This window comes from Haemaphysalis longicornis, unplaced genomic scaffold, assembly GCF_048455015.1.
Source record: "Haemaphysalis longicornis isolate Haplotype H1 unplaced genomic scaffold, Haemaphysalis longicornis Haplotype H1 scaffold_4, whole genome shotgun sequence".
Lineage (NCBI taxonomy): Eukaryota > Metazoa > Arthropoda > Arachnida > Ixodida > Ixodidae > Haemaphysalis > Haemaphysalis longicornis.
In genome coordinates, this window is record NW_027526361.1 from 199451679 (window position 1) to 199472347 (window position 20669).

At 47.5% G+C, this 20669-nt stretch overlaps 1 protein-coding gene and 11 non-coding genes across 12 annotated transcripts; 2 read left to right on the forward strand and 10 right to left on the reverse strand.

The window, feature by feature from the left end:
* The first annotated feature begins 925 nt into the window (after window positions 1-925).
* LOC144180182 (uncharacterized) lies at window positions 926-5043 on the forward strand. The gene is made up of 3 exons (XM_077708570.1): window positions 926-1567; window positions 2257-2710; window positions 3212-5043. The coding sequence occupies exons 1-3, from the start codon at window positions 926-928 to the stop codon at window positions 5041-5043; spliced, it is 2928 nt and encodes a 975-aa protein (XP_077564696.1).
* A 5965-nt stretch (window positions 5044-11008) lies between these two features.
* On the forward strand, window positions 11009-11081 carry Trnas-gga (transfer RNA serine (anticodon GGA)). The gene has a single exon. It is a non-coding gene; the product is annotated as a tRNA-Ser (tRNA).
* A 456-nt stretch (window positions 11082-11537) lies between these two features.
* Window positions 11538-11610, reverse strand: Trnak-uuu (transfer RNA lysine (anticodon UUU)). Its single transcript has one exon. It is a non-coding gene; the product is annotated as a tRNA-Lys (tRNA).
* A 197-nt stretch (window positions 11611-11807) lies between these two features.
* Window positions 11808-11883, reverse strand: Trnak-uuu (transfer RNA lysine (anticodon UUU)). Its single transcript has one exon. It is a non-coding gene; the product is annotated as a tRNA-Lys (tRNA).
* Window positions 11884-12072: 189 nt separating this feature from the next.
* On the reverse strand, window positions 12073-12145 carry Trnak-uuu (transfer RNA lysine (anticodon UUU)). The gene has a single exon. It is a non-coding gene; the product is annotated as a tRNA-Lys (tRNA).
* Window positions 12146-12342: 197 nt separating this feature from the next.
* On the reverse strand, window positions 12343-12418 carry Trnak-uuu (transfer RNA lysine (anticodon UUU)). Its single transcript has one exon. It is a non-coding gene; the product is annotated as a tRNA-Lys (tRNA).
* Window positions 12419-12607: 189 nt separating this feature from the next.
* On the reverse strand, window positions 12608-12680 carry Trnak-uuu (transfer RNA lysine (anticodon UUU)). Its single transcript has one exon. It is a non-coding gene; the product is annotated as a tRNA-Lys (tRNA).
* A 467-nt stretch (window positions 12681-13147) lies between these two features.
* Window positions 13148-13220, reverse strand: Trnak-uuu (transfer RNA lysine (anticodon UUU)). The gene has a single exon. It is a non-coding gene; the product is annotated as a tRNA-Lys (tRNA).
* A 462-nt stretch (window positions 13221-13682) lies between these two features.
* Trnak-uuu (transfer RNA lysine (anticodon UUU)) lies at window positions 13683-13755 on the reverse strand. Its single transcript has one exon. It is a non-coding gene; the product is annotated as a tRNA-Lys (tRNA).
* Window positions 13756-14222: 467 nt separating this feature from the next.
* Window positions 14223-14295, reverse strand: Trnak-uuu (transfer RNA lysine (anticodon UUU)). The gene has a single exon. It is a non-coding gene; the product is annotated as a tRNA-Lys (tRNA).
* A 462-nt stretch (window positions 14296-14757) lies between these two features.
* Window positions 14758-14830, reverse strand: Trnak-uuu (transfer RNA lysine (anticodon UUU)). The gene has a single exon. It is a non-coding gene; the product is annotated as a tRNA-Lys (tRNA).
* Window positions 14831-15028: 198 nt separating this feature from the next.
* Trnat-ugu (transfer RNA threonine (anticodon UGU)) lies at window positions 15029-15101 on the reverse strand. Its single transcript has one exon. It is a non-coding gene; the product is annotated as a tRNA-Thr (tRNA).
* Window positions 15102-20669: the final 5568 nt, after the last annotated feature.

Genomic DNA, 20669 nt, shown 5'->3' on the forward strand with positions numbered 1-20669 from the left:
CGTGTTGCGTACAATGGAATTTCAATTTTTGAACGTTAATGGTATGAAGGTGCTGCACTCCATCATTCCCATCAAAGGGGATGGAGCCTGTCTGTTCCGGTCTCTTTCCTACCTTATGTATGACACGGAACTATTGGCGCAAGAAGTGCGTGAGTTAATCGTCAGACACGTGGTGAACAACTGGGAGAACTTTTCTGTTATGTCACATGACAGTTCAGGGGATAACTACAGCAGCTCAGCTGAGTACTTCGCTGACATGTCTCGTACCTCAACCTATGGTGGTTTGTGTGAACTGGTGGCTGCTAGCCAACTCTTCGCTTTCGTGTTTGAGGTTTACCGTAATGGTGACCTGTATGCGCGTTTCGGTGTGGAAGGCCACCCAGTTAGAAGGCTACGTTTTACGCAGGACCTCTCTAGCGGCCATTTTGATGTGTACGTACCACAAGAACCTATGCAGGTGCTTTCTCTGAACCCCCATTCCGAGCCGGACCGGCCCTTGATGCTGTTACAGCAATCTGTTGCCTCCACTCCCAAGAAAGCTCCGGCTAAACGTCGTACAAGGGGCAAACGTCGTCTCAGGTACACCGACCGTCAAAGAACAAAGCAACTTAAGGAAGCGGCTACAAAATATACCCAAAGTAATCCCGCGGTGCACCGTTCTGCTGCGCAAAGGTACCAGCAACATCATCCCGTAGTACACAGACGAGCAACAGCCACGTGCCAACGAGATCACCCTGAGGTACACAGAGTAACAGCGGCCACGTACCAACGAGATCACCCTCAGTTACACAGGGCATCGGTGGCTTCCTACCAAGTAAATGAGTCAGCGGTGGTGATAGCAGCCAAATCACGGTATGAGCAAAGACATCCCGGAAGACGAGTGGAAGGGCGAGGGCTTCCGTGGAAGGTCAAAGCTTTCTCAGGCATGGCTTATGATCCCCACCTGGCTTATGAGGTGGACAGCACAGTAGCCTTAGGCAGCATGACCCACAAGTGCCAGTTTTGCAATGCATTCAAGTGGAAGGATGAGGCCCTAGGCATGTGCTGCAGCGCTGGCAAAGTGCAGCTTCCGCCCTTTCAGCCTCTACCCGAGCCTCTCAACAGCCTCTTGATGAGCACCCACCCACAACATGGCCATTTCATGGACCGTGTGCGGAAGTACAATGGGTGCTTCCAAATGACGTCGTTCGGTGCCAAGCAGATTGCTGAAGATTGCTTCATGCCCACATTCAAAGTTCAGGGGCAAGTATATCACTTGGTGGGGGGACTTCTGCCGCAACCTGAACGAGAAGCGCAATTCTTGCAAATCTATTTCGTTGGCGAGGACGATAGGGAAGTGCAGTTAAGATGTGCCAACTTTCCAGATGTAAAAAACCGTTTGGTGAAACAGCTGCAGAAAATGCTGCACGACGTCAACAGCTACGTCAAGGACTTCAAGACCACCATGGAAAAAGTGCCTCCGACGTGTAAGTCGTTCGACGTCGTAATTTTGGAACACACCAAACCCGCAGACGCTCATAAAGGTCGCTTCAACGTACCTACGGCGAATGAGGTGGCTCTGGTCATGGTTGGTCAGCAATTTCAGCACCGCGACATCGTGCTGCACAGCCACGACAACACCCTGCACCGTATTAGTGAAATTCACAGAGCATATGACGCCCTTCAGTACCCACTACTCTTTTGTCGTGGAGAGGATGGGTACTCCATTGACCTACACCAGCGTGACCCCAAGACCAAGTTGCCCCTAAAAAGACAGTCTCTCCCGCGAGCTTCTACTCCTACCGAATCATGGTCAGGCAAGCGGAGGTAAACCATCTGGTGCAATTCCGCTCGCTCTTCAGTCAGTACTTGGTGGATATGTACGCTAAAATCGAGTCTGAAAGGCTAATGTTCATCAGGAACAATCAGGCGCTGCTGAGGGCGGACAGCTACATTAACCTAAAAGACGCCGTTGGAAGAAAAGATGCAGACGCTTCTCAGCTCGGCCACTTGGTGGTTCTCCCCGCAAGCTTCACTGGTGGACCTCGCTACATGCATGAGCGGACTCAAGATGCTATGACATATGTTCGTCACTACGGACGTCCCGATCTCTTTGTAACTTTCACCTGCAACCCTCGATGGAAGGACATCAATGATGCACTGCTACCCGGCCAGAGGTCTCACGACAGACACGACATCGTAGCCAGGGTGTTCCATCTGAAGGTGAAAAAAATGATGTCTCTCTTGCAAAAGGGTGCTTTATTTGGGACATTGCAGTGCTTCATGTTCTCTGTCGAGTGGCAAAAGCGGGGTCTTCCTCATGTGCACATTTTGCTCTGGCTGGAGCACCGGATCTCTCCTGAAATAATTGACCAGGTAATTTCGGCTGAAATACCTGACCCTGACCAAGACCCCCTTCTCTACGACATCGTCAAAGCCAATATGATCCATGGCCCCTGCGGCACCATCAACAAAGAATCTCCATGCATGAAGCGAGGAAGCTGCAGCAAGAGGTACCCCCGACCATTTATTAACGACACCCAGACAGGAGAAGATGGATACCCGCAGTACAGAAGAAGGGCCCCATCTGACGGTGCATTCACTGTCGAAATTAAAGGAATGGAACTTGACAACCGGTGGGTGGTGCCCTATAACCCCGTCCTGTCACGTACTTTCAATGCTCACATCAATGTGGAGTACTGTAACTCTGTCAAGTCTATCAAGTACGTTTGTAAGTATGTGAATAAAGGCAGTGATCAAGCATCCTTTGCATTAGGAAATGACCGGGATGAGGTCACATTGTATGAGAGTGGCCGGTATATCAGCTCCTCGGAGGCAGTTTGGAGAATCTTGGCATTCCCTATACATGAGAGGTTTCCTTCTGTCTTCCATCTCGCTGTTCACCTCGAGAATGGTCAGCGTGTGTATTTCAACTCCCATAATCTGGCGCAGAAAATTAGTAACCCTCCGAGGACAACGCTGTTGTCTTTCTTTGAGTTGTGCAAAACTGACACGTTTGCAAAAACTTTACTGTACTGTGAGGTCCCTTCTTACTTTGTGTGGAACAACTCCAAGTTCACGAGAAGGAAGCAGGGAAAGAACGTTGCCGGTTGGGAAGGAGTGAAGAAAGACAACACGCTGGGAAGAGTGTACACCGTCCATCCATACAACAGCGAGTGTTATCATCTCCGCCTGCTGCTACATGAGGTTCGGGGTCCCACGTCTTTCGCAGATCTGAAGACTGTAGATGGTGTGCTCCATGCCACATTCCAGTCTGCATGCAAGGCACGAGGCTTGCTTGAAGAGGACGGAAATTGGGACTTGACTTTACAGGAAGCTGCCCTGTGTGACTCACCTTTCAAGTTGAGAGAGCTGTTCACTGTGATGTTGGTTTTCTGCCAGCTCTCTGATCCACTCAGTCTTTGGCAAAAGTACAAAGACAATCTCTCGGAGGACATTGCGCGGCAGGTGCAGAGGGACGTACAGTGCAGGTCAAGGCAGGTGATGGACGAGGTGTACAACCGGTGCCTTGGGCTCATCGAGGACGCTGTGCTGGAATTTGGAGGACAGGGCCTGCCACTTTACGGCTTGCCTAATCCAACAAGGGGTGAAGACTTCTTAAAAAACAAAGAGTACCTCAGGGAGACAAGCTACGACACAAATGCTTTGGCTCTGGTAGTGTCAGGCAACGAAAGTTTACTGACGAATGAGCAGCTCTCTGCCTACCAACAGATTCTGTCCAGCGTGCAGTCAGCTGCTGGGAAGGTGTTTTTCTTGGATGCTCCTGGTGGCACTGGGAAGACCTTCCTTATCAACTTGCTCCTGGCGAAGGTACGGAGTGGGGGTGGAATCGCATTGGCTGTTGCATCGTCCGGCATAGCTTCTACACTGCTGGAAGGAGGCAAGACGGCCCATTCGGCATTCAAACTCCCATTCAACCTCACCAAAGTAGAAACCCCTCTATGCTACATATCGAAACAGAGCAGCATGAGCCAAGTGCTACGAGATTGCAAGCTCATTGTCTGGGATGAGAGCACAATGGCGCATAAGGGGGGTTTTGAAGCTCTAAGCAGAACCCTCAAAGACATCAGGGAGAATGATGGATTGATGGGCGGAGTGACTATGCTGCTGGCTGGAGACTTTCGCCGGACTCTTCCTGTAGTGCCAAGAGGTACTCGAGCGGACCAGGTGAAGGCATGTATAAGGACATCCTATCTATGGCCCCTCATCTGCAAACTGTCTCTCAAGAAAAATATGCGGGTCCACTTGAACGGGGGCGCCTCCGCTGATGCATTTTCCAAACTGTTACTAAGAATAGGGGACGGCGAGTACCCCGAATCCGGTGGTAAGGTTCAAATTCCTGTAGGTCTCGCCTCAGTGGTGACGACCGTAGAACAGCTCACGGCCAAGATATACCCGGATATCGCAGACATAACTATGAAATCCATGGACTGGCTGTGCGAGCGCGCAATTCTCACCCCCAAGAACAACAGGGCTGCCCTCATTAATGATACCTTGCTAAAGTCATTCGCAGGGCCACAAATGGAGTTCAGATCTGTGGATTCTGTGATCCAAATAGAAGATGCGGTTCACTACCCCATAGAGTTCCTGAACACGCTTACTCCTCCTGGTATCCCTGACCACAGGCTCATTCTCAAAGTTGGAGCTCCAGTCATGCTGTTACGAAACCTTAACCCTCCTAAACTGTGCAATGGTACAAGGCTGAAAGTGACGGCCCTCTACAGGAACGTAATCGAGGCCACAGTGTTAACCGGCTGTGCTCGAGGGGAGTCCGTCTTCATACCACGCATACCGCTGATACCATCGGAGTGCCCCTTCCAGTTTAAGAGGTTGCAGTTTCCAGTAAAGCTCTGCTTTGCTATGACCATCAACAAATCCCAGGGGCAGTCTCTCAAGGTAGCAGGTATTGACTTAACAGACGACTGCTTCTCTCATGGGCAGTTCTATGTGGCTTGCTCCCGAGTGAGCTCACCCAGCAGCCTTGTGATACTCGCACCCGAAGGGAAAACTGCAAACGTGGTGTACAAAGAAGTGCTGAAGTGACCATGGGGACTAAAAGAGACGCTACATGATTATTCTACATCCTCTGTAGTAACTAAGATCGAAAAATTACGTTTCATGTACAATTTTCCTTTTTTGTATATATAGTCTTGACTCATAGTTTGTGAAACATGTTTCCGCTCCCGGAGCCGCCCACACAACGGGTTTTCATTCTGTTCGTTTTTGTGTCTATTTTCGGTCTTTGTAGAAGTTTACGCATGTCCTGAGAGATGTGGTACCGACTGATTACTTCACAGTATAATTTTGTTCCACTGCCTAGAGTTACCAACGTTGGTGAATACCCGTTTTACTGGTGTGGTTATGCAGTAGGACAAGCCTTCCATACGTCATCTTGGGTGTTGTCTTTTATGCGGTGGTGTTAAAAATTCACTCTGAAGTGTTTTGGCGTTTTAGTGACTGTACCTACTGTTTCAGCACAAAGGTGTAGCTCTCTTTCTGGCAAACTATTTCACTATACGTAATTAACACACAGATTCGTGGTGTGTGTGTGTCGTTGTTTGCTTCCTTTCGTTTTTTGGTACACCTGTGGCGATGTCATGGAAACGGTCTCGTGCAATTCAATTCTGTGCTCTTACGTATTTGTTCAACAATGTACATAGAATCCTATGATTTAGATTTTTGTTGTTGATATTAAATTGCAATAAATTCTCTTTTTCATGGTGTGAGCGTTTATTCCCCAGTATCTCACGGCACCAACCATGGAATAGGCACAATAGGCCACATTGGCGAAAATGACAGATTTCATTATCATACCAGTGTAAATAGATGTAATAGGTTATTTTAAAAACTAACAATAAAACCTCAAAAAGCGAATAAAAATTCGTTCAACATGAAATATACCCATTAGTATATTGCCCTATCCGGACATCGCGGCATACAGTCGCAATCTATGGCTATAAAGACATGGGCCCGACGGACTGACTGACTGAATGTCTGGGCACTCCCGGGCATCGCCGGGTACTACCGCTAGTATATATATATAAAGTTCCTGCGTTTTTGCAGCCGCCCCTTTGCATAGGGGCGATTTCCTGTGCAAGCCGGGTGAACTTCCCGAGCGTTGTAGTCCCACACGCGAGCGCCAGGCCGGGGAGTCGCTTGTACCTATTTTGTCGGTAGGTGCCCGGCGCCACCAAGGAACACGAATTCACATGGTGCCTTCCACAGCCACGATGGACGCTCAACTCGCAACCGCCTGTGGCAGGACATGCCGCCAGACTCTTTCACCCCCGGCAATGGCGCAACGCGGCGTGATGGCCGGGGGCCCCGCCAGATGGACAAGGGTCAGGGGCCCCTCGATAGGGTAAAGGCAGCTGTCCAGGCGTGGATTCCCCTTTCAAGGGTCCGCACTCGACCAGGGACGCCTGTACCCATGCCTGTACCCATTATATATATATATATATATACATATATATATATATATATATATATATATATATATATATATATATATATATATATATATATATATATATATATAGAGAGAGAGAGAGAGAGAGAGAGAGAGAAAATAAGGGTTGGTAGTCCAGAAAACCTCGGAAAGCACAGGGCAGGATGTGGTAGGTAATTGAAACAGATAGAGAATTTGGAAAGAAAGAAAGTGGAGAAATACCCATCTCTTCGAAGGGGACCATGTGTAGGATGGGGAGCGTCATGGGGGTTCCGTTTGCGTTTCATTTATGTTTGTCAGCGAAATTTGGTGGAAATGTCGTGAGCCACGTAATGCTCATATATCCTACTCATGGTTTCCTTCGGGGAGATGTGTGTAATTTTCCTTATTGTATGCGTATATACGCGAGTGAGACGAGATTGAAGTGGTATCTAAAGGTCTTTATTTAGGTTTGCACGTCTTCTTACTTTGAGTATGACGGCCTTATGGTCGCTGAAGTGCACTGTCAGGGGATCTCGTAGCAGCGGTTGTATGCAGTCGTCGCCGTTGCAGTTGGTAGAGACGAGATCGATACACGTTCCGTGGATTGTAGTCGGGTGTAATTGCTGTTAGTGTTTGAGCTGATGCTCTCACTTATTTGGGTCAGCACACTCACTGACGAGACTGTTGCTTCCATCCTACTTCATCTGAACAATCACGGAGTCAAGCGCAAGCACAACTGGAGTTTTTGTTGTTGTTGTTGTTCCTCTTCTAGGACACGTACCCACGTGGGGGATTGGCCAAAAAACGGTGGCTTGCGGACGCCGGACCACCCCTGACGCTGCGAGACATACCCCCGAGTATAAGACGTGGGGGATTGGCCAAGAAACGGTGGTGTGCAGACGCCGGACCACCGCCGACGCCGCGGACACACGTATCAGTCATGGGTCAATCAAATTATCGATTACAAAAGTGCTCACGACAGTCCCGTGGACCCTGAAATACCTGCGGAAACAGTAGACTCCCACCTGCATCATCTTTGGGAGGCCTATCGCAGCATACAGCGTAGGTGGCGCAAGCAGAAACACAATAAACGCCTTAAAGTAAGGTTAGCCACCCTAGCTACATTGATAGAATCTTATACTTCTGAGCTCGCCCGAGCACAGTGGAGCCAAGTGTGTGAAGAGATGAAAGGAAACCTCAGTATGAGGCGTACTTGGGCCCTCCTTAAACACATGCTAGATCCCAGTCACTCGCGCGCAGCTACTAATAATCGGCTTATGAAAATCATTCAACAATTTCCCGGTGATGATACACAACTCCTCGAACAGCTTCGTACACTTTACATAGCCCAAGGGAACACCATAGAGCTCCCGGCATACGCAGGCAATAGTAATCCGGATTTGGACAGGGAAATCTCAGAAATGGAAGTTAGAGCAGCACTCATGAAGATCCGGCCTGGCTCGGCGCCTGGGCAAAATGGTATCACCAATAAGCTCCTCCGAAACTTGGACGACAACTCCATCTCCATCCTTACACAATTTTACAATAACTTTTGGACTACAGGCATTCTTCCCTCTTCATGGAAACACGCTAAAATAACATTGATACCGAAACCTGGAAAACCATTGAAACTGGAATATCTCAGGCCGATATCTCTAACTTCCAGCGTAGGTAACGTTCTTGAACACGTAATTCATACCCGCTTAGTTCAACATCTCACCCAGGCCAATGCACTTCCCCACACAATGCTAGGCTTCAGGCAGGGTCTCTCGACCCAGGATCTCCTCCTCCAACTCCACCATGAGATCATCATCCCTCCATCTAAGGTAGATACTGCTGCTATTCTAGCCTTAGATCTCACCAAAGCCTTCGATAGAGTCTCACACAAAGCTATCCTCCAAAATCTGGCAATGACTCACCCCGGGCAGCGAGTTTACACTTACATTAAAGAGTTTCTCACTGATCGTACTGCTGTAATACACGTCGGTGACCTAGTATCTGACACTATTCACATGCCTTCAGTTGGTACCCCTCAAGGAGCAGTCCTCTCTCCCCTCCTTTTTAATCTGGCTCTTAATCTCCCTAAACGCTTAGCTCAAATCCCCCACCTTAAACATAGTTTGTATGCCGATGACATCACTCTCTGGTACGCCGGAGGTAGTGATGCACAAATTGAGGAGGCGCTTCAGGCAGGCACAGACGTAGTAGTCGCGGAAGCGGCACTCGCCGGTCTTGAGTGCTCCTCTACTAAGTCGGAGTTCATGACCCTCCCTGCTCCCCGCCGGTCATGCTACACTCCGGACATAGCGATCAAAATTCAGAATAATTCCGTGCCAAGTGTCTTTATACTTAAAGTACTGGGCTTGATCATACAGCGCAACAGAGCCAACACCCGATACATCTCCTAGCTCACTTCTCATGTCAATCAAACTATGGGCCTCATCCGTCGCATAACAGCCCGCAACAAGGGAATGACCGAATTTGAGCGTCTCCGACTAATTCATGCCTTCGTGATACGTCGCATCACATACTCTCTCCCATACCTAAATCCGACTAAAACAGAACTGCATAATGTAAATTGCCTCATACGAAAAATCTACAAAACGGCGCTTCTAATCCCTCAAAGCACTTCCACTGCCAAACTGGAACGCCTAGGTATGTATAACACAGCTGAAGAGCTCATGGAAGCCCACTCTGTGATTCAACTTTGCCGCCTTTCTACCACCCCTGCAGGCAGATCCATCTTAGATTCGCTCGGGCTTCATGCACCGACCTTTACTGACGAGAGAGTACGCATTCCTCCGGACTTACACAATCTCCTACTCGTTCGGCCAATTCCCCGTAATATGCACCCGGAGCACAATGTTAAACGCCGGGAACATCGTGCATGCGTGCTCGCCCGTAAGTACCCTATGGGCCCGACCACCGCATATGTGGACGCCGCCAGTTATCGCCACCACAATGCTTATGCAGTCACCGCACTGTTCGATCCTAAAGCACCCCCTTACCAATCACTAACTATCGTAACGCGCTCCCCTGCCACTGCGGAAGAGGCGGCCATTGCACTTGCGCTCACTCACCGGCCTACACCAACAATTGTTATTTCTGATTCGAAAACGGCCATTCGAAATTTTGCCCGTGGTAACATTTCCCCGCAGGCTCTCAAAATTCTTCTTCGAAATCCTCCCACCTCCCACGCGGAGCTGATTTGGACTCCAGCCCATGCGGGGCTGGAAGGTAACGAAGCGGCTAACCTTGCAGCTCGAGAGCTAACCGTCCGAGCTGGGCCAAGTCGCATTCCTTCCCATGGAGCCCAATCAGCCCGTGACAGCCTATTAACTTTCCAGGAAATTACCTGCCATTACCGCCTCTCTCGCCGGCGCTACCCTCCACCCCACTGGTCGCTTTCTATCGCAGAGGAACGATACTGGCGCCTTATACAAACCAATACCCTCCCTTGTCGCGCCAGACTACATGCAATTTATCCCTCAATATTTCCTTCCCCCCGATGCCCCGACTGCGGAGCCACCGAAACAGTCTCATATCATTTGGCAATGCCCCCACAACTCATTCGCTCTCATCTCTTCTGAAGAGCACTGGGAGGCGGCGTTACGCAGCTCGGCCCTCAAGTCCAGCAAGGACTTGCTGAACGAGCAGCTCAGGTCACCGGCACCCTCCAAGCGTTGGTCGCCACTCGTCGTTAGCCCAACTAGTGCTCAAATAAAGTCTTTTCTCTCTCCGCATCTAAAAATGCCCGCCGGGTGGAATCCGAACACACGACCTCCAGAATACCGGTCTGGTGCGATAACCACTATGCTACCGGCGGGGCGATTTTCCCCTCCACTTTCTGGGGTATTTATGTCAATATAATGTTTTTTCCTGTGCTTGGGGGTAGTAGCCGGCGCCACTCCAACTTCTCGGGGTGAAGGGGACCTTCTTTTTAACCCCCGGGCCGTGACTCGAGTGTCTACGACGTGTCGAGAGTAGTCGACCAGCTTTGAACCCTGTTAAGCTCCCTATGGCACCAAGACTGCCATAACAGAGGCCCTCGCTATGCATGTAGCGAATCAGAATAGGAAATGAGGGGCTCTTTGTAATAGGACAGAAAATAATGGTTGGCAGTCAAGAAAACCTCGGAAAGCAGAGGGGAGGATGTGGTAGGTCATTGAAACAGATAAAGAATTTGGAAAGAAAGTGGAGAAAAAATTCCCGCCAGGTGGGATCTGAACCCACGACCTCCAGAATACCGGTATGGTGCGATAACCACTACGCTAACGGCGGGGTGATTTTCCCCTCCACTTTCTGGGGTATTTATGTCAATGTAATTTTTTTTCTGTGCTTGGGTGTGGTAGCCAGCGTTCAACTCTGGCTTTCAAATGCTGGCTTTCAGCGTTCAACAGGGTTCAACTCTGGTCGACCACTCTCGACACGTCGTAGACGCTCGAGTCACGGCCCGTGGGTTAAAAAGAAGGTCCCCTTCACCCCGAGAAGACGGAGTGGCACTGGCTACCACCCCCAAGCACAGGAAAAAAAATCGCATTGACATAAATACCCCACAAAGTGGATGGGAAAATCGCCCCGCCAGTAGCGTAGTGGTTATCGCACCGGACCGGAATTCTGGAGGTCATGGGTTCGGATCCCACCTGGCGGGCATTTTTTCTCCCCTTTCTTTCTTTCCAAATTCTTTATCTGTTTCGATAAACTACCACAGCCTCCCCTTTGCTTTCCGAGGTTTTCTTGACTGCCAACCCTTAGTTTCTGTCTTATTACAACGAGCCCCTCATTTCCTATTCTGATTCGCTATATGTATATATATATATATATACATATATATATATATATATATATATATATATATATATATATATATATATATATATATATATATATATATATATATATATATATATATATATATACAAGATCCTGTACAATGTCCTTCCATATACCGATGTTGGTGTACTACGCAACCAAGAGGACCATCTCTTCGTTTATAATCAGTCTATCCACCGCAGAATGAGGTACAGGGAGCACGTTCTAGACATGAGAACCAGAGGTGTCTTTAGAACCTTATAAACAAAGAACACGCCGACAAACAAGATGGGATCACTCGAACAGGGACTTGAACCCTGGACCGTTAGGTTAAAAGCCTAACGCTCTACCGACTGAGCTATCCGGGCCCGTTGAAGAACCCGTACAATGTCCTTCCGTATCCTGAGGTTGGACTAATACGAAATAGAGAAGACCATCGTTCCATATCTAACCATTCTATCGACGGCAGAATGACATACAGAGAGCACGCTCTAGACATGAGTACCAGAGATGTCTCTCGAACCTTATAAACCAAGAACAAAAGCACGGATAAAAAAGATGTGATCGCCCGAACAGGGACTTGAACCCTGCACCGTTAGGTTAAAAGCCTAACGCTCTATTCACTGAGCTATCCGAAGGGTTCAAGATCCTGTACAATGTCCTTCCATATACCCATGTTGGTGTACTACGCAATAAAGAGGACCATCGCTCCATTTATAAGTAGTCTATCGACCGCAGAATGAGGTACAGGGAGCACGTTCTAGACATGAGTACCAGAGGTGTCTTTGGAACCTTATACACAAAGAACATGCCGACAAAAAAGATGGGATCACCCGAACAGCGACTTGAACCCTGGACCGTTAGGTTAAAAGCCTAACGCTCTACCGACTGAGCTATCCGGGCCCGTTGAAGAACCCGTACAATGTCCTTCCGTATCCTGAGGGTGGACTAATACGCAATAGAGAGGACCATCGTTCCATATATAATCATTCTATCGACGGCAGAATGACATACAGAGAGCACGCTCTAGACATAAGTACCAGAGATGTCTCTCGAACCTTATAAACCAAGAACAAAAGCACGGATAAAAAAGATGTGATCGCCCGAACAGGGATTTGAACCCTGGACCATTAGCTTAAAAGCCTAACGCTCTATTCACTGAGCTATCCGAAGGGTTCAAGATCCTGTACAATGTCCTTCCATATACCGATGTTGGTGTACTACGCAATAAAGAGGACCATCGCTCCGTTTATAATCAGTCTATCGACCACAGAATGAGGTACAGGGAGCACGTTCTAGACATGAGTACCAGAGGTGTCTCTCGAACCTTATAAACAAAGAACACGCCGACAAAAAAGATGGGATCGCCCGAACAGGGACTTGAACCCTGGACCGTTAGGTTAAAAGACTAACGCTCTACCGACTGAGCTATCCGGGCCCGTTGAAGAGCTCGTACAATGTCCTTCCGTATCCTGAGGTTGGACTAATACGAAATAGAGAAGACCATCGTTCCATATCTAACCATTCTATCGACGGCAGAATGACATACAGAGAGCACGCTCTAGACATGAGTACCAGAGATGTCTCTCGAACCTTATAAACCAAGTACAAAAGCGCGGAGAAAGAAGATGTGATCGCCCGAACAGGGACTTGAACCCTGGATCGTTGGGTTAAAAGTCTAAAGCTCTATTGACTGAGCTATCAGAAGGGTTCAAGATCCTGTAGAATATCCTTCCATATACCGATGTTGGTGTACTACGCAATAAAGAGGACCATCGCTCCGTTTATAATCAGCCTATCGACCGCAGAATTAGGTACAGGGAGCACGTTCTAGACATGAGTACCAGAGGTGTCTCTCGAACCTTATAAACAAAGAAGAAACGTGCCGAGAAAAAAAGATGTGCTCGCCCAAACAGGGAATTGAACCCTGGAGCGTTAGGTTAAAAGCCTAACGCTCTACGGACTGAGCTATCCGGGCCCGTTGAAGAGCCCGTACAATGTCCTTCCGTATCCTGAGGTTGGACTAATACGCAATAGAGAGGACCATCGTTCCATATATAATCATTTTATCGACGGCAGAATGACATACAGAGAGCACGCTCTAGACATGAGTACCAGAGACGTCTCTCGAACCTTATAAACCAAGAAAAAAATCGCGGAGAAAAAAGATGTGATCGCCTAAACAGGGACTTGAACCCTGGATTGTTAGGTTAAAAGCCTAACGCTCTATTGACTGAGCTATTCGAAGGGTTCAAGATCCTGTAGAATGTCCTTCCATATACCGATGTTGGTGTACTACGCAATAAAGAGGACCATCGCTCCGTTTATAATCAGTCTATCGACCGCAGAATGAGGTACAGGGAGCACGTTCTAGACATGAGTACCAGAGGTGTCTCTCGAACCTTATAAACAAAGAACACGCTGACAAAAAAGATGGGATCGCCAGAACAGGGACTTGAACCCTGGAACGTTAGGTTAAAAGCCTAACGCTCTACCGACTGAGCTGTCCGGGCCCGTTGAAGAGCCCGTACAATGTCCTTCCGTATCCTGAGGTTGGATGAATACGCAATAGAGAGGACCATCGTTCCATATATAATCATTCTATTAACGGCAGAATGAGGTAAAAGGATTACGCTCTAGACATGAGTACCAGAGATGTCTCTCGAACCTTATAAACCAAGTACAAAAGCGCGGAGAAAAAAGATGTGATCGCCCGAACAGGGACTTGAACCCTGGATCGTTGGGTTAAAAGTCTAAAGCTCTATTGACTGAGCTATCAGAAGGGTTCAAGATCCTGTAGAATATCCTTCCATATACCGATGTTGGTGTACTACGCAATAAAGAGGACCATCGCTCCGTTTATAATCAGCCTATCGACCGCAGAATTAGGTACAGGGAGCACGTTCTAGACATGAGTACCAGAGGTGTCTCTCGAACCTTATAAACAAAGAAGAAACGTGCCGAGAAAAAAAGATGTGCTCGCCCAAACAGGGAATTGAACCCTGGAGCGTTAGGTTAAAAGCCTAACGCTCTACGGACTGAGCTATCCGGGCCCGTTGAAGAGCCCGTACAATGTCCTTCCGTATCCTGAGGTTGGACTAATACGCAATAGAGAGGACCATCGTTCCATATATAATCATTCTATCGACGGCAGAATGACATACAGAGAGCACGCTCTAGACATGAGTACCAGAGACGTCTCTCGAACCTTATAAACCAAGAAAAAAATCGCGGAGAAAAAAGATGTGATCGCCTAAACAGGGACTTGAACCCTGGATTGTTAGGTTAAAAGCCTAACGCTCTATTGACTGAGCTTTTCGAAGGGTTCAAGATCCTGTAGAATGTCCTTCCATATACCGATGTTGGTGTACTACGCAATAAAGAGGACCATCGCTCCGTTTATAATCAGTCTATCGACCGCAGAATGAGGTACAGGGAGCACGTTCTAGACATGAGTACCAGAGGTGTCTCTCGAACCTTATAAACAAAGAACACGCTGACAAAAAAGATGGGATCGCCAGAACAGGGACTTGAACCCTGGAACGTTAGGTTAAAAGCCTAACGCTCTACCGACTGAGCTGTCCGGGCCCGTTGAAGAGACCGTACAATGTACTTCCGTATCCTGAGGTTGGACTAATACGCAATAGAGAGCACCAACGTTGTATTCATAATCAGTCTATCGACGGCAGAATAAGGTACAAGGAGAACGCATTAGCGATGAGTACCAGAGGTGTCTCTCGAACCTTACAAACCAAGAAAAAACGCGCGCAGAAAAAAAGATGTGCTCGCCCGAACAGGGACTTGAACTCTGAACCGTTAGGTTACAAGCCTAACGCTCTACCGACTGAGCTATCCGGGCCCGTTGAAAAGACCGTACAATGTCCTTCCGTATCCTGAGGTTGGACTAATACGGAATAGAGAGGACCATCGTTCTATTTATAATCGGTCTATCGACGGCAGAATAAGGTACAAGGAGAACGCATTAGCGATGATTACCAGAGGTGTCTCTCGAACCTTACAAACCAAGAAAAAACGCGCGCAGAAAAAAAGATGTGCTCGCCCGAGCAAAGACTTGAACCCTAGACCGCTATGTTAAAAGCCTATCCGTATACCGGCTGAGCTATCCGGGGCCATTAAATTCCACAAAAATGTCCTTCCGTATCATGAGGTTGAACTACTGCACAATACGAAGGACCATCGCGCGATACATAATGTGTCTATCGACGGCAAATTGAGGTACAGTGAGCACGCACTAGACGCGTACCATAGATGTCTCTCGAACGTTACAAACGAAAAAAAACGTGCGAAGAAAAAAAAGATGTGATCACCGGAACAAGGATTTGAACCCAGGACAGTTATGTTAAAAGCATAGCGCTCTACCAATTTAGTATTTTTTTCTTTATTCATGCTCCTCGACGTAAAATAAGACAACGAAGACACGACAATAGGTACAACCGACTAAACGTGGTACAAAATAAAAAGAAAATATAAGGTGGCCCGCCATCACTCAACGTTGGTCTTGCCATTTTTTCAATACTACTTGTAGTGAACGGTCGTACATGACATTTACTTTCAACTTTTCTTTTTTCGTTTATCTTAGCATCATAAAACACAAAAGCCAATCATTTAGGTTGGCACAATAACAACGCTGTCTAACGTTTGATTGGCAGTGATTTGTGTGCTTTCACGACGCCTGATAACGTCATCACCGTACTCTTTTTTGGCTTACCTTCCTCCGGTTTGCTGATATTTTCTACAAAGCAGGAAGCCACTGGCCTAGCATTCCTGTCGCTTTCTGACAGCCATTTTGCTACGCCATGTAGCATGGAGACCAAGGAGAAAGAAGACATCATAAGGAGCGTCATCACGCTCAATTTCAAGAAAACGTAAGCTTTTCGGTGTCAGAGGCAGGTCTTTTTTGAGAGTCCACTGTGGGACATTCGAGAAAGATAGGCATTCAAATATTCGGCAAAGCCACGTTGTACACATTCAGGCTTATTACATGTTCTACAATCCTTACCCCATAGCAAAAACAACCCCATCTCATCAACACACATTTCAAGAAATAAGCTCAGATTGAGGAAATTACAAAAAGCATATTTTAAATTCTGCAGGTATTACCATTATCTTAACGCGCTTGAGCACGCCTTGTTTATGTAGTTCGAGGTATTTTATTCTATACACTGCTTCGGGACGCAAACGTTCTACTACATGACAGGCCAACCACGTACGCGTCGCGTTCGACAAGCACTTCGTAGAAACTCGCTCTCTTGAAAACCTCTTAGACATAACTTCTGCGCCTAAGAGCCCACTCACTGCAACTCTCTTCATATACCTCGTAGTTACAGTGAAATTTGATATAGTAGAGCTCAACCAAATCTGTATGTACGACCGAAGAAATGGATCTATCTGGTCGCAGAGATACAAAAATCTCGACACGAGTTTTGTAACAAATAGGTTCGAGAACTCTAGTTCGCCCCCTTTTAACGGGCGAAACAAGTTACTGCGCTTCGTTCGTTCAAAGCAAGATTGCCACACGTACACCGCAAGCAACCTATCAAAATTTTGGAGGGAAGAAGTCTACAACAATGCGCCTGCATGACATGCCATAGCTTGGCTATCCAAAACGTATTACAAATTGTCGCTCGGGCGAAAATAGATGCATGCTGACCGGCTGACACTTCCGTTTGCGCTTACATTTCTCTTGCTCTCCCTTGCCCAATATAGCGTTCTCACGATACCTATCAAGCGGTAGTCTCATATATACTTTGTGAGCGTGGTTGTCCACTCCACCTCGTCGTCCACGGCAGTCATATCGCTCCTTCTGCCGTGCCACGTCCCTATGGATTTAATAAAATTTACAGTACTGCGTTTGGTTTTGCAATATTCTCTTGGGACCGCTAGTACATTACTCACCCTCGATTGATCAGCACAAAATACGGCCACATCATCCGTATACCACAAAACGTAACGTTCGCATTTGCCTAGTCGAAATCCGCGTATTTGCTCACTCTGAATAATTTTTGCACAACGTGGCTCTAGTTTCAGCGTGAACAACAGGCGTGAAGTGGGAAAACCTTGCCAGACTGACTACTTGAAGTGTTTTCTTTCTGCTCACTGCTTATTAAATATAGGTTTCGTCGCGCACTGCACACACGGTACACTAATTCCTCCTACTATTACCGATTCCAACGTTCCGCACTCTAAAACCGGAAAAAATATCGTTTGCAGCTTTATCAGATGCTTCTTCCACATTCCGGTCATCAGCATCGCAACACTCGAGAATGCTCCTGACCGTCTGAATGTTCCTGTTAGGCCGCACGTTTTATTTGATGTGGCTCGACCAAGTGTTGGATGAGAGACCGTAGACCTTTTGCAAGGACTTTCGTTAGCACCTTACAATCGATATTCAATAATGTTACAGGGTGATATCGGCTCACCTTTGGCAGTTGTTCCACATCTTTGCTTTTTGGTATGAGTGCCATGTGGGCTCAGTAGAAAGACGGTAGCAGAATGTTTCTCCGTAAACTGCCGTCAAAAACTACTTGCATCAGCAGCGAAATTTCGGTCTTGAACATTCTTGAGACATGTGCTAGTTCGTGTAGTTCGTCTTGAGACACGTGTTCTTGAGACACGTGTAGTTCGTCTATCGCTTGTTCAATCTTATCTAGAATGGTTGGTACTTGCAGACTTTCCGTAGTGTTGTTGCTCAGTTGAGGTAAAAAAAGAAATCTGTTTGGAATCCGCCTTTAGGGGGCTTTCTTTGCCCAAACCGTTTGGTGTAGTGTTCAGTGAACGCATTCATATGTCCCCTTGCTTTTTTCTTTATCGCACCAGTATTCTATTTGGCTGATCCCCTGCTTGTGTGTGTAATTGTTATTTGGAAGTGCGCGTTTAGTGGGCTACTGCCCCGCAAGTAACTTCTCCCTCTTGCTCTTACTACCGCTCTTGCGTATTTTTCGGCATCCTGAGCTTCAATCCTAATTTTCACGCTTCTCATGTCCGAAGCGAACCTGTCGGGGATTTTATTTTATTTCTTTGTGAGTTGGGCTAAAACGATTCGGAGCTCATTTCCCTCCTAAGTCTCGTCGCAGGAAGTCTTACTGGAGCGTTCAATTGCTATCATCTTCACGTTTTCCTTAAATCCCCCCAGGCTTCGAAGCAATTTTTGTTCCCCTTGTCCTAATTATCGAGAGAGAGAAAGAGAGAAAGCTCTTTACTAGAGAAGAAAACCGAGAGGTTTGCCGGATTCGTAATACCGGCTTGCTCCTCGGTGGGGGAATGGGTAGGGGAGAGTAGAAAATGCCCTATAGATAACACGGCAGAAGAAAGAGAAGAGAATAAGTAAAAAAAAGCAGGCGTTATGAGGTTAATGTGAACAGATCGACGAACGTCATGTTCTCAGTAGTTTAAATCAGTTCAGTGACGCCCATCTCGTCCATGTATTCAAACAACGTCATTATAGCTTTGCGTTGCGCTGAAGGGGTGTGCCAGGGGCCAAGGAGCACATTTAGGCTGATTGTTCAGGGCGTAGGGGTTCGATCTTCTGATCCAAACGGCACCTTGGGATCATGTAAGCGGGGCACTCTTACAGTACGTGGTCCACGGTTTCCGGCGTTCCTCAGTTACCACAGCAAGATTTCAAGGGGGTGCCAAATCAAAACAGGTAAGTTTTTGTAAGAGGTGCATTGAGGCGTAATCGGTGGTACGACGTTTCTAGTCGCCGCGGAAGCCGCTCTGGCAGCTTAATCCTGCGTTCAGGGTCTATGTAGTGCAAAAACGGACAATGGTTCTCTAAGATACCAGAGACGGTTCCGCTCCATTAAAACAAGTGCCTTCGTCATAGTTGAGGCATCATGATTGGTGAAGACCTTCCTTATATTTTGCATTTGAACACCCCTTCAAGCTGCTTCATCTGTCTTTTCATTACCTGAAACACCACAGAGGCCTGGAAGCCACTGAAATGTCACTTAGTGTCTTTGGCCTGGAGGTACAAGTAAGTTATTTCACGAGAGGCGTGTTCATGAATGCTGAAGCAGTCGTTGCGCAGTAGACTTAGGAGGGCTGCCTTGGAATTTGTGAAGATGGTCCATTGCCGCGGCGGTTGGTGGAAAATGTTCCGGATGGCTTCCTTGATGGCGTGAAACTCGGCTGACATTGATGACGTTGCCCGCTCGAGAGGATAAGAGAATATCTGTGCAGTGTACGAGATGAAGATCCCAAAGGAACTGCGGTCAAGCATACACGACCCGTCTGTAAAAATTTGTTTTGTGCCTTAGTATAGCCGTAAAATGTGGCCAAGTGACAGCTGTAACAAGTAGGTTTGATGCATATTCTTTTGAGAGTCGATTCCCGGGGTGTTGCATTATCGCACATTAAGCATTCCTTTACCAGCTCCATAGATAAACCATTCGACCGCAGTTTGGCATTCAGTTTCCACAGCCCCCAATTCGAGTTTGACTTTTCTTTTTTATTGACCCACCGACACCGCAGCAAGACAATTATCGGTGAAGTATTTAAGGATTTTGATGCTACGTCATAATTACGACACACTGGAACTAGCTATCACGACAAATATATTCGATTCAGACGCGCATGGCCCCACCCTTGAAAACGTGTGAAAAAGGGGGTACCTAGACCACTAAAAAAAACAGTTTTCGTCGTGCAGGCTGTGCTCAGCGGTGTGAGCCTCTAACAAGTGCGCACTAGGTTCTACTGGTGCATTTGTGTTGGCTCTGTCACAAGTCTGATGCACACAATTAGAGCCTTCCAGCACTATAAGGCTTCTTTCACACTAAAAAAACTATTATTTCAGAAATCCCTACAGGACCTAAGCTTTGCTGGGGCGCACAGCCACCGAATATTTAAAAAATATTGCTGGAGCATCGATCGACGTGCGGGTCAGCGCCCAATCACGGTAGAAAGCCGTGAAACGAGCGATAATAGGTCGCACAGTTTGCATGCGCAGAAGGGTCCCGCCCGTGCAACTGTGGTCTGCTAGGCTGTTCCCACAATCACGACACGACCCTTCCCGCTGTTAATCAACCGACAAACTTCATTGCCCGGTGTTGACAGAGATTTCTCGTGCGCCTTAGTCACGGCAATGAAAACCGGCGGCTGATCACAAGTGGAGGGGTGTGGTTTCGCACACGAAGGAGCAGCAAACAACAGTTGCACTGGAGGGACCGTTTTCCGCATGCGAACTGTGCGACCTATTCTCGCTTGCTTCGCCAGTTTCTATACTGATAAGGCACTGACCCACCCGCTGGTCGAAGCTTCCGCAATATTATTAAGATATTCAGTGGCTCTACACGCAAATGAATCTAAACTCCGGGTCCCCCAACAAAAAATCGCGAGCAACAAAACGCGAAACTGCGCAAGACCCAGCAGATTGAACTACCGGAACAAAAAACTTGCGCAGCAATAA

Coding starts and splice junctions, on each gene's coding strand:
- LOC144180182 (XM_077708570.1), top strand. CDS start 926: ATGGCTTATGATCCCCACCTGGCTTATGAGGTGGACAGCACAGTAGCC. Junction 1,568..2,256: donor ATGAGGTGGCTCTGGTCATG/GTTGGTCAGCAA, acceptor GGGACATTGCAG/TGCTTCATGTTCTCTGTCGA. Junction 2,711..3,211: donor CAAGTCTATCAAGTACGTTT/GTAAGTATGTGA, acceptor CGTCTTTCGCAG/ATCTGAAGACTGTAGATGGT.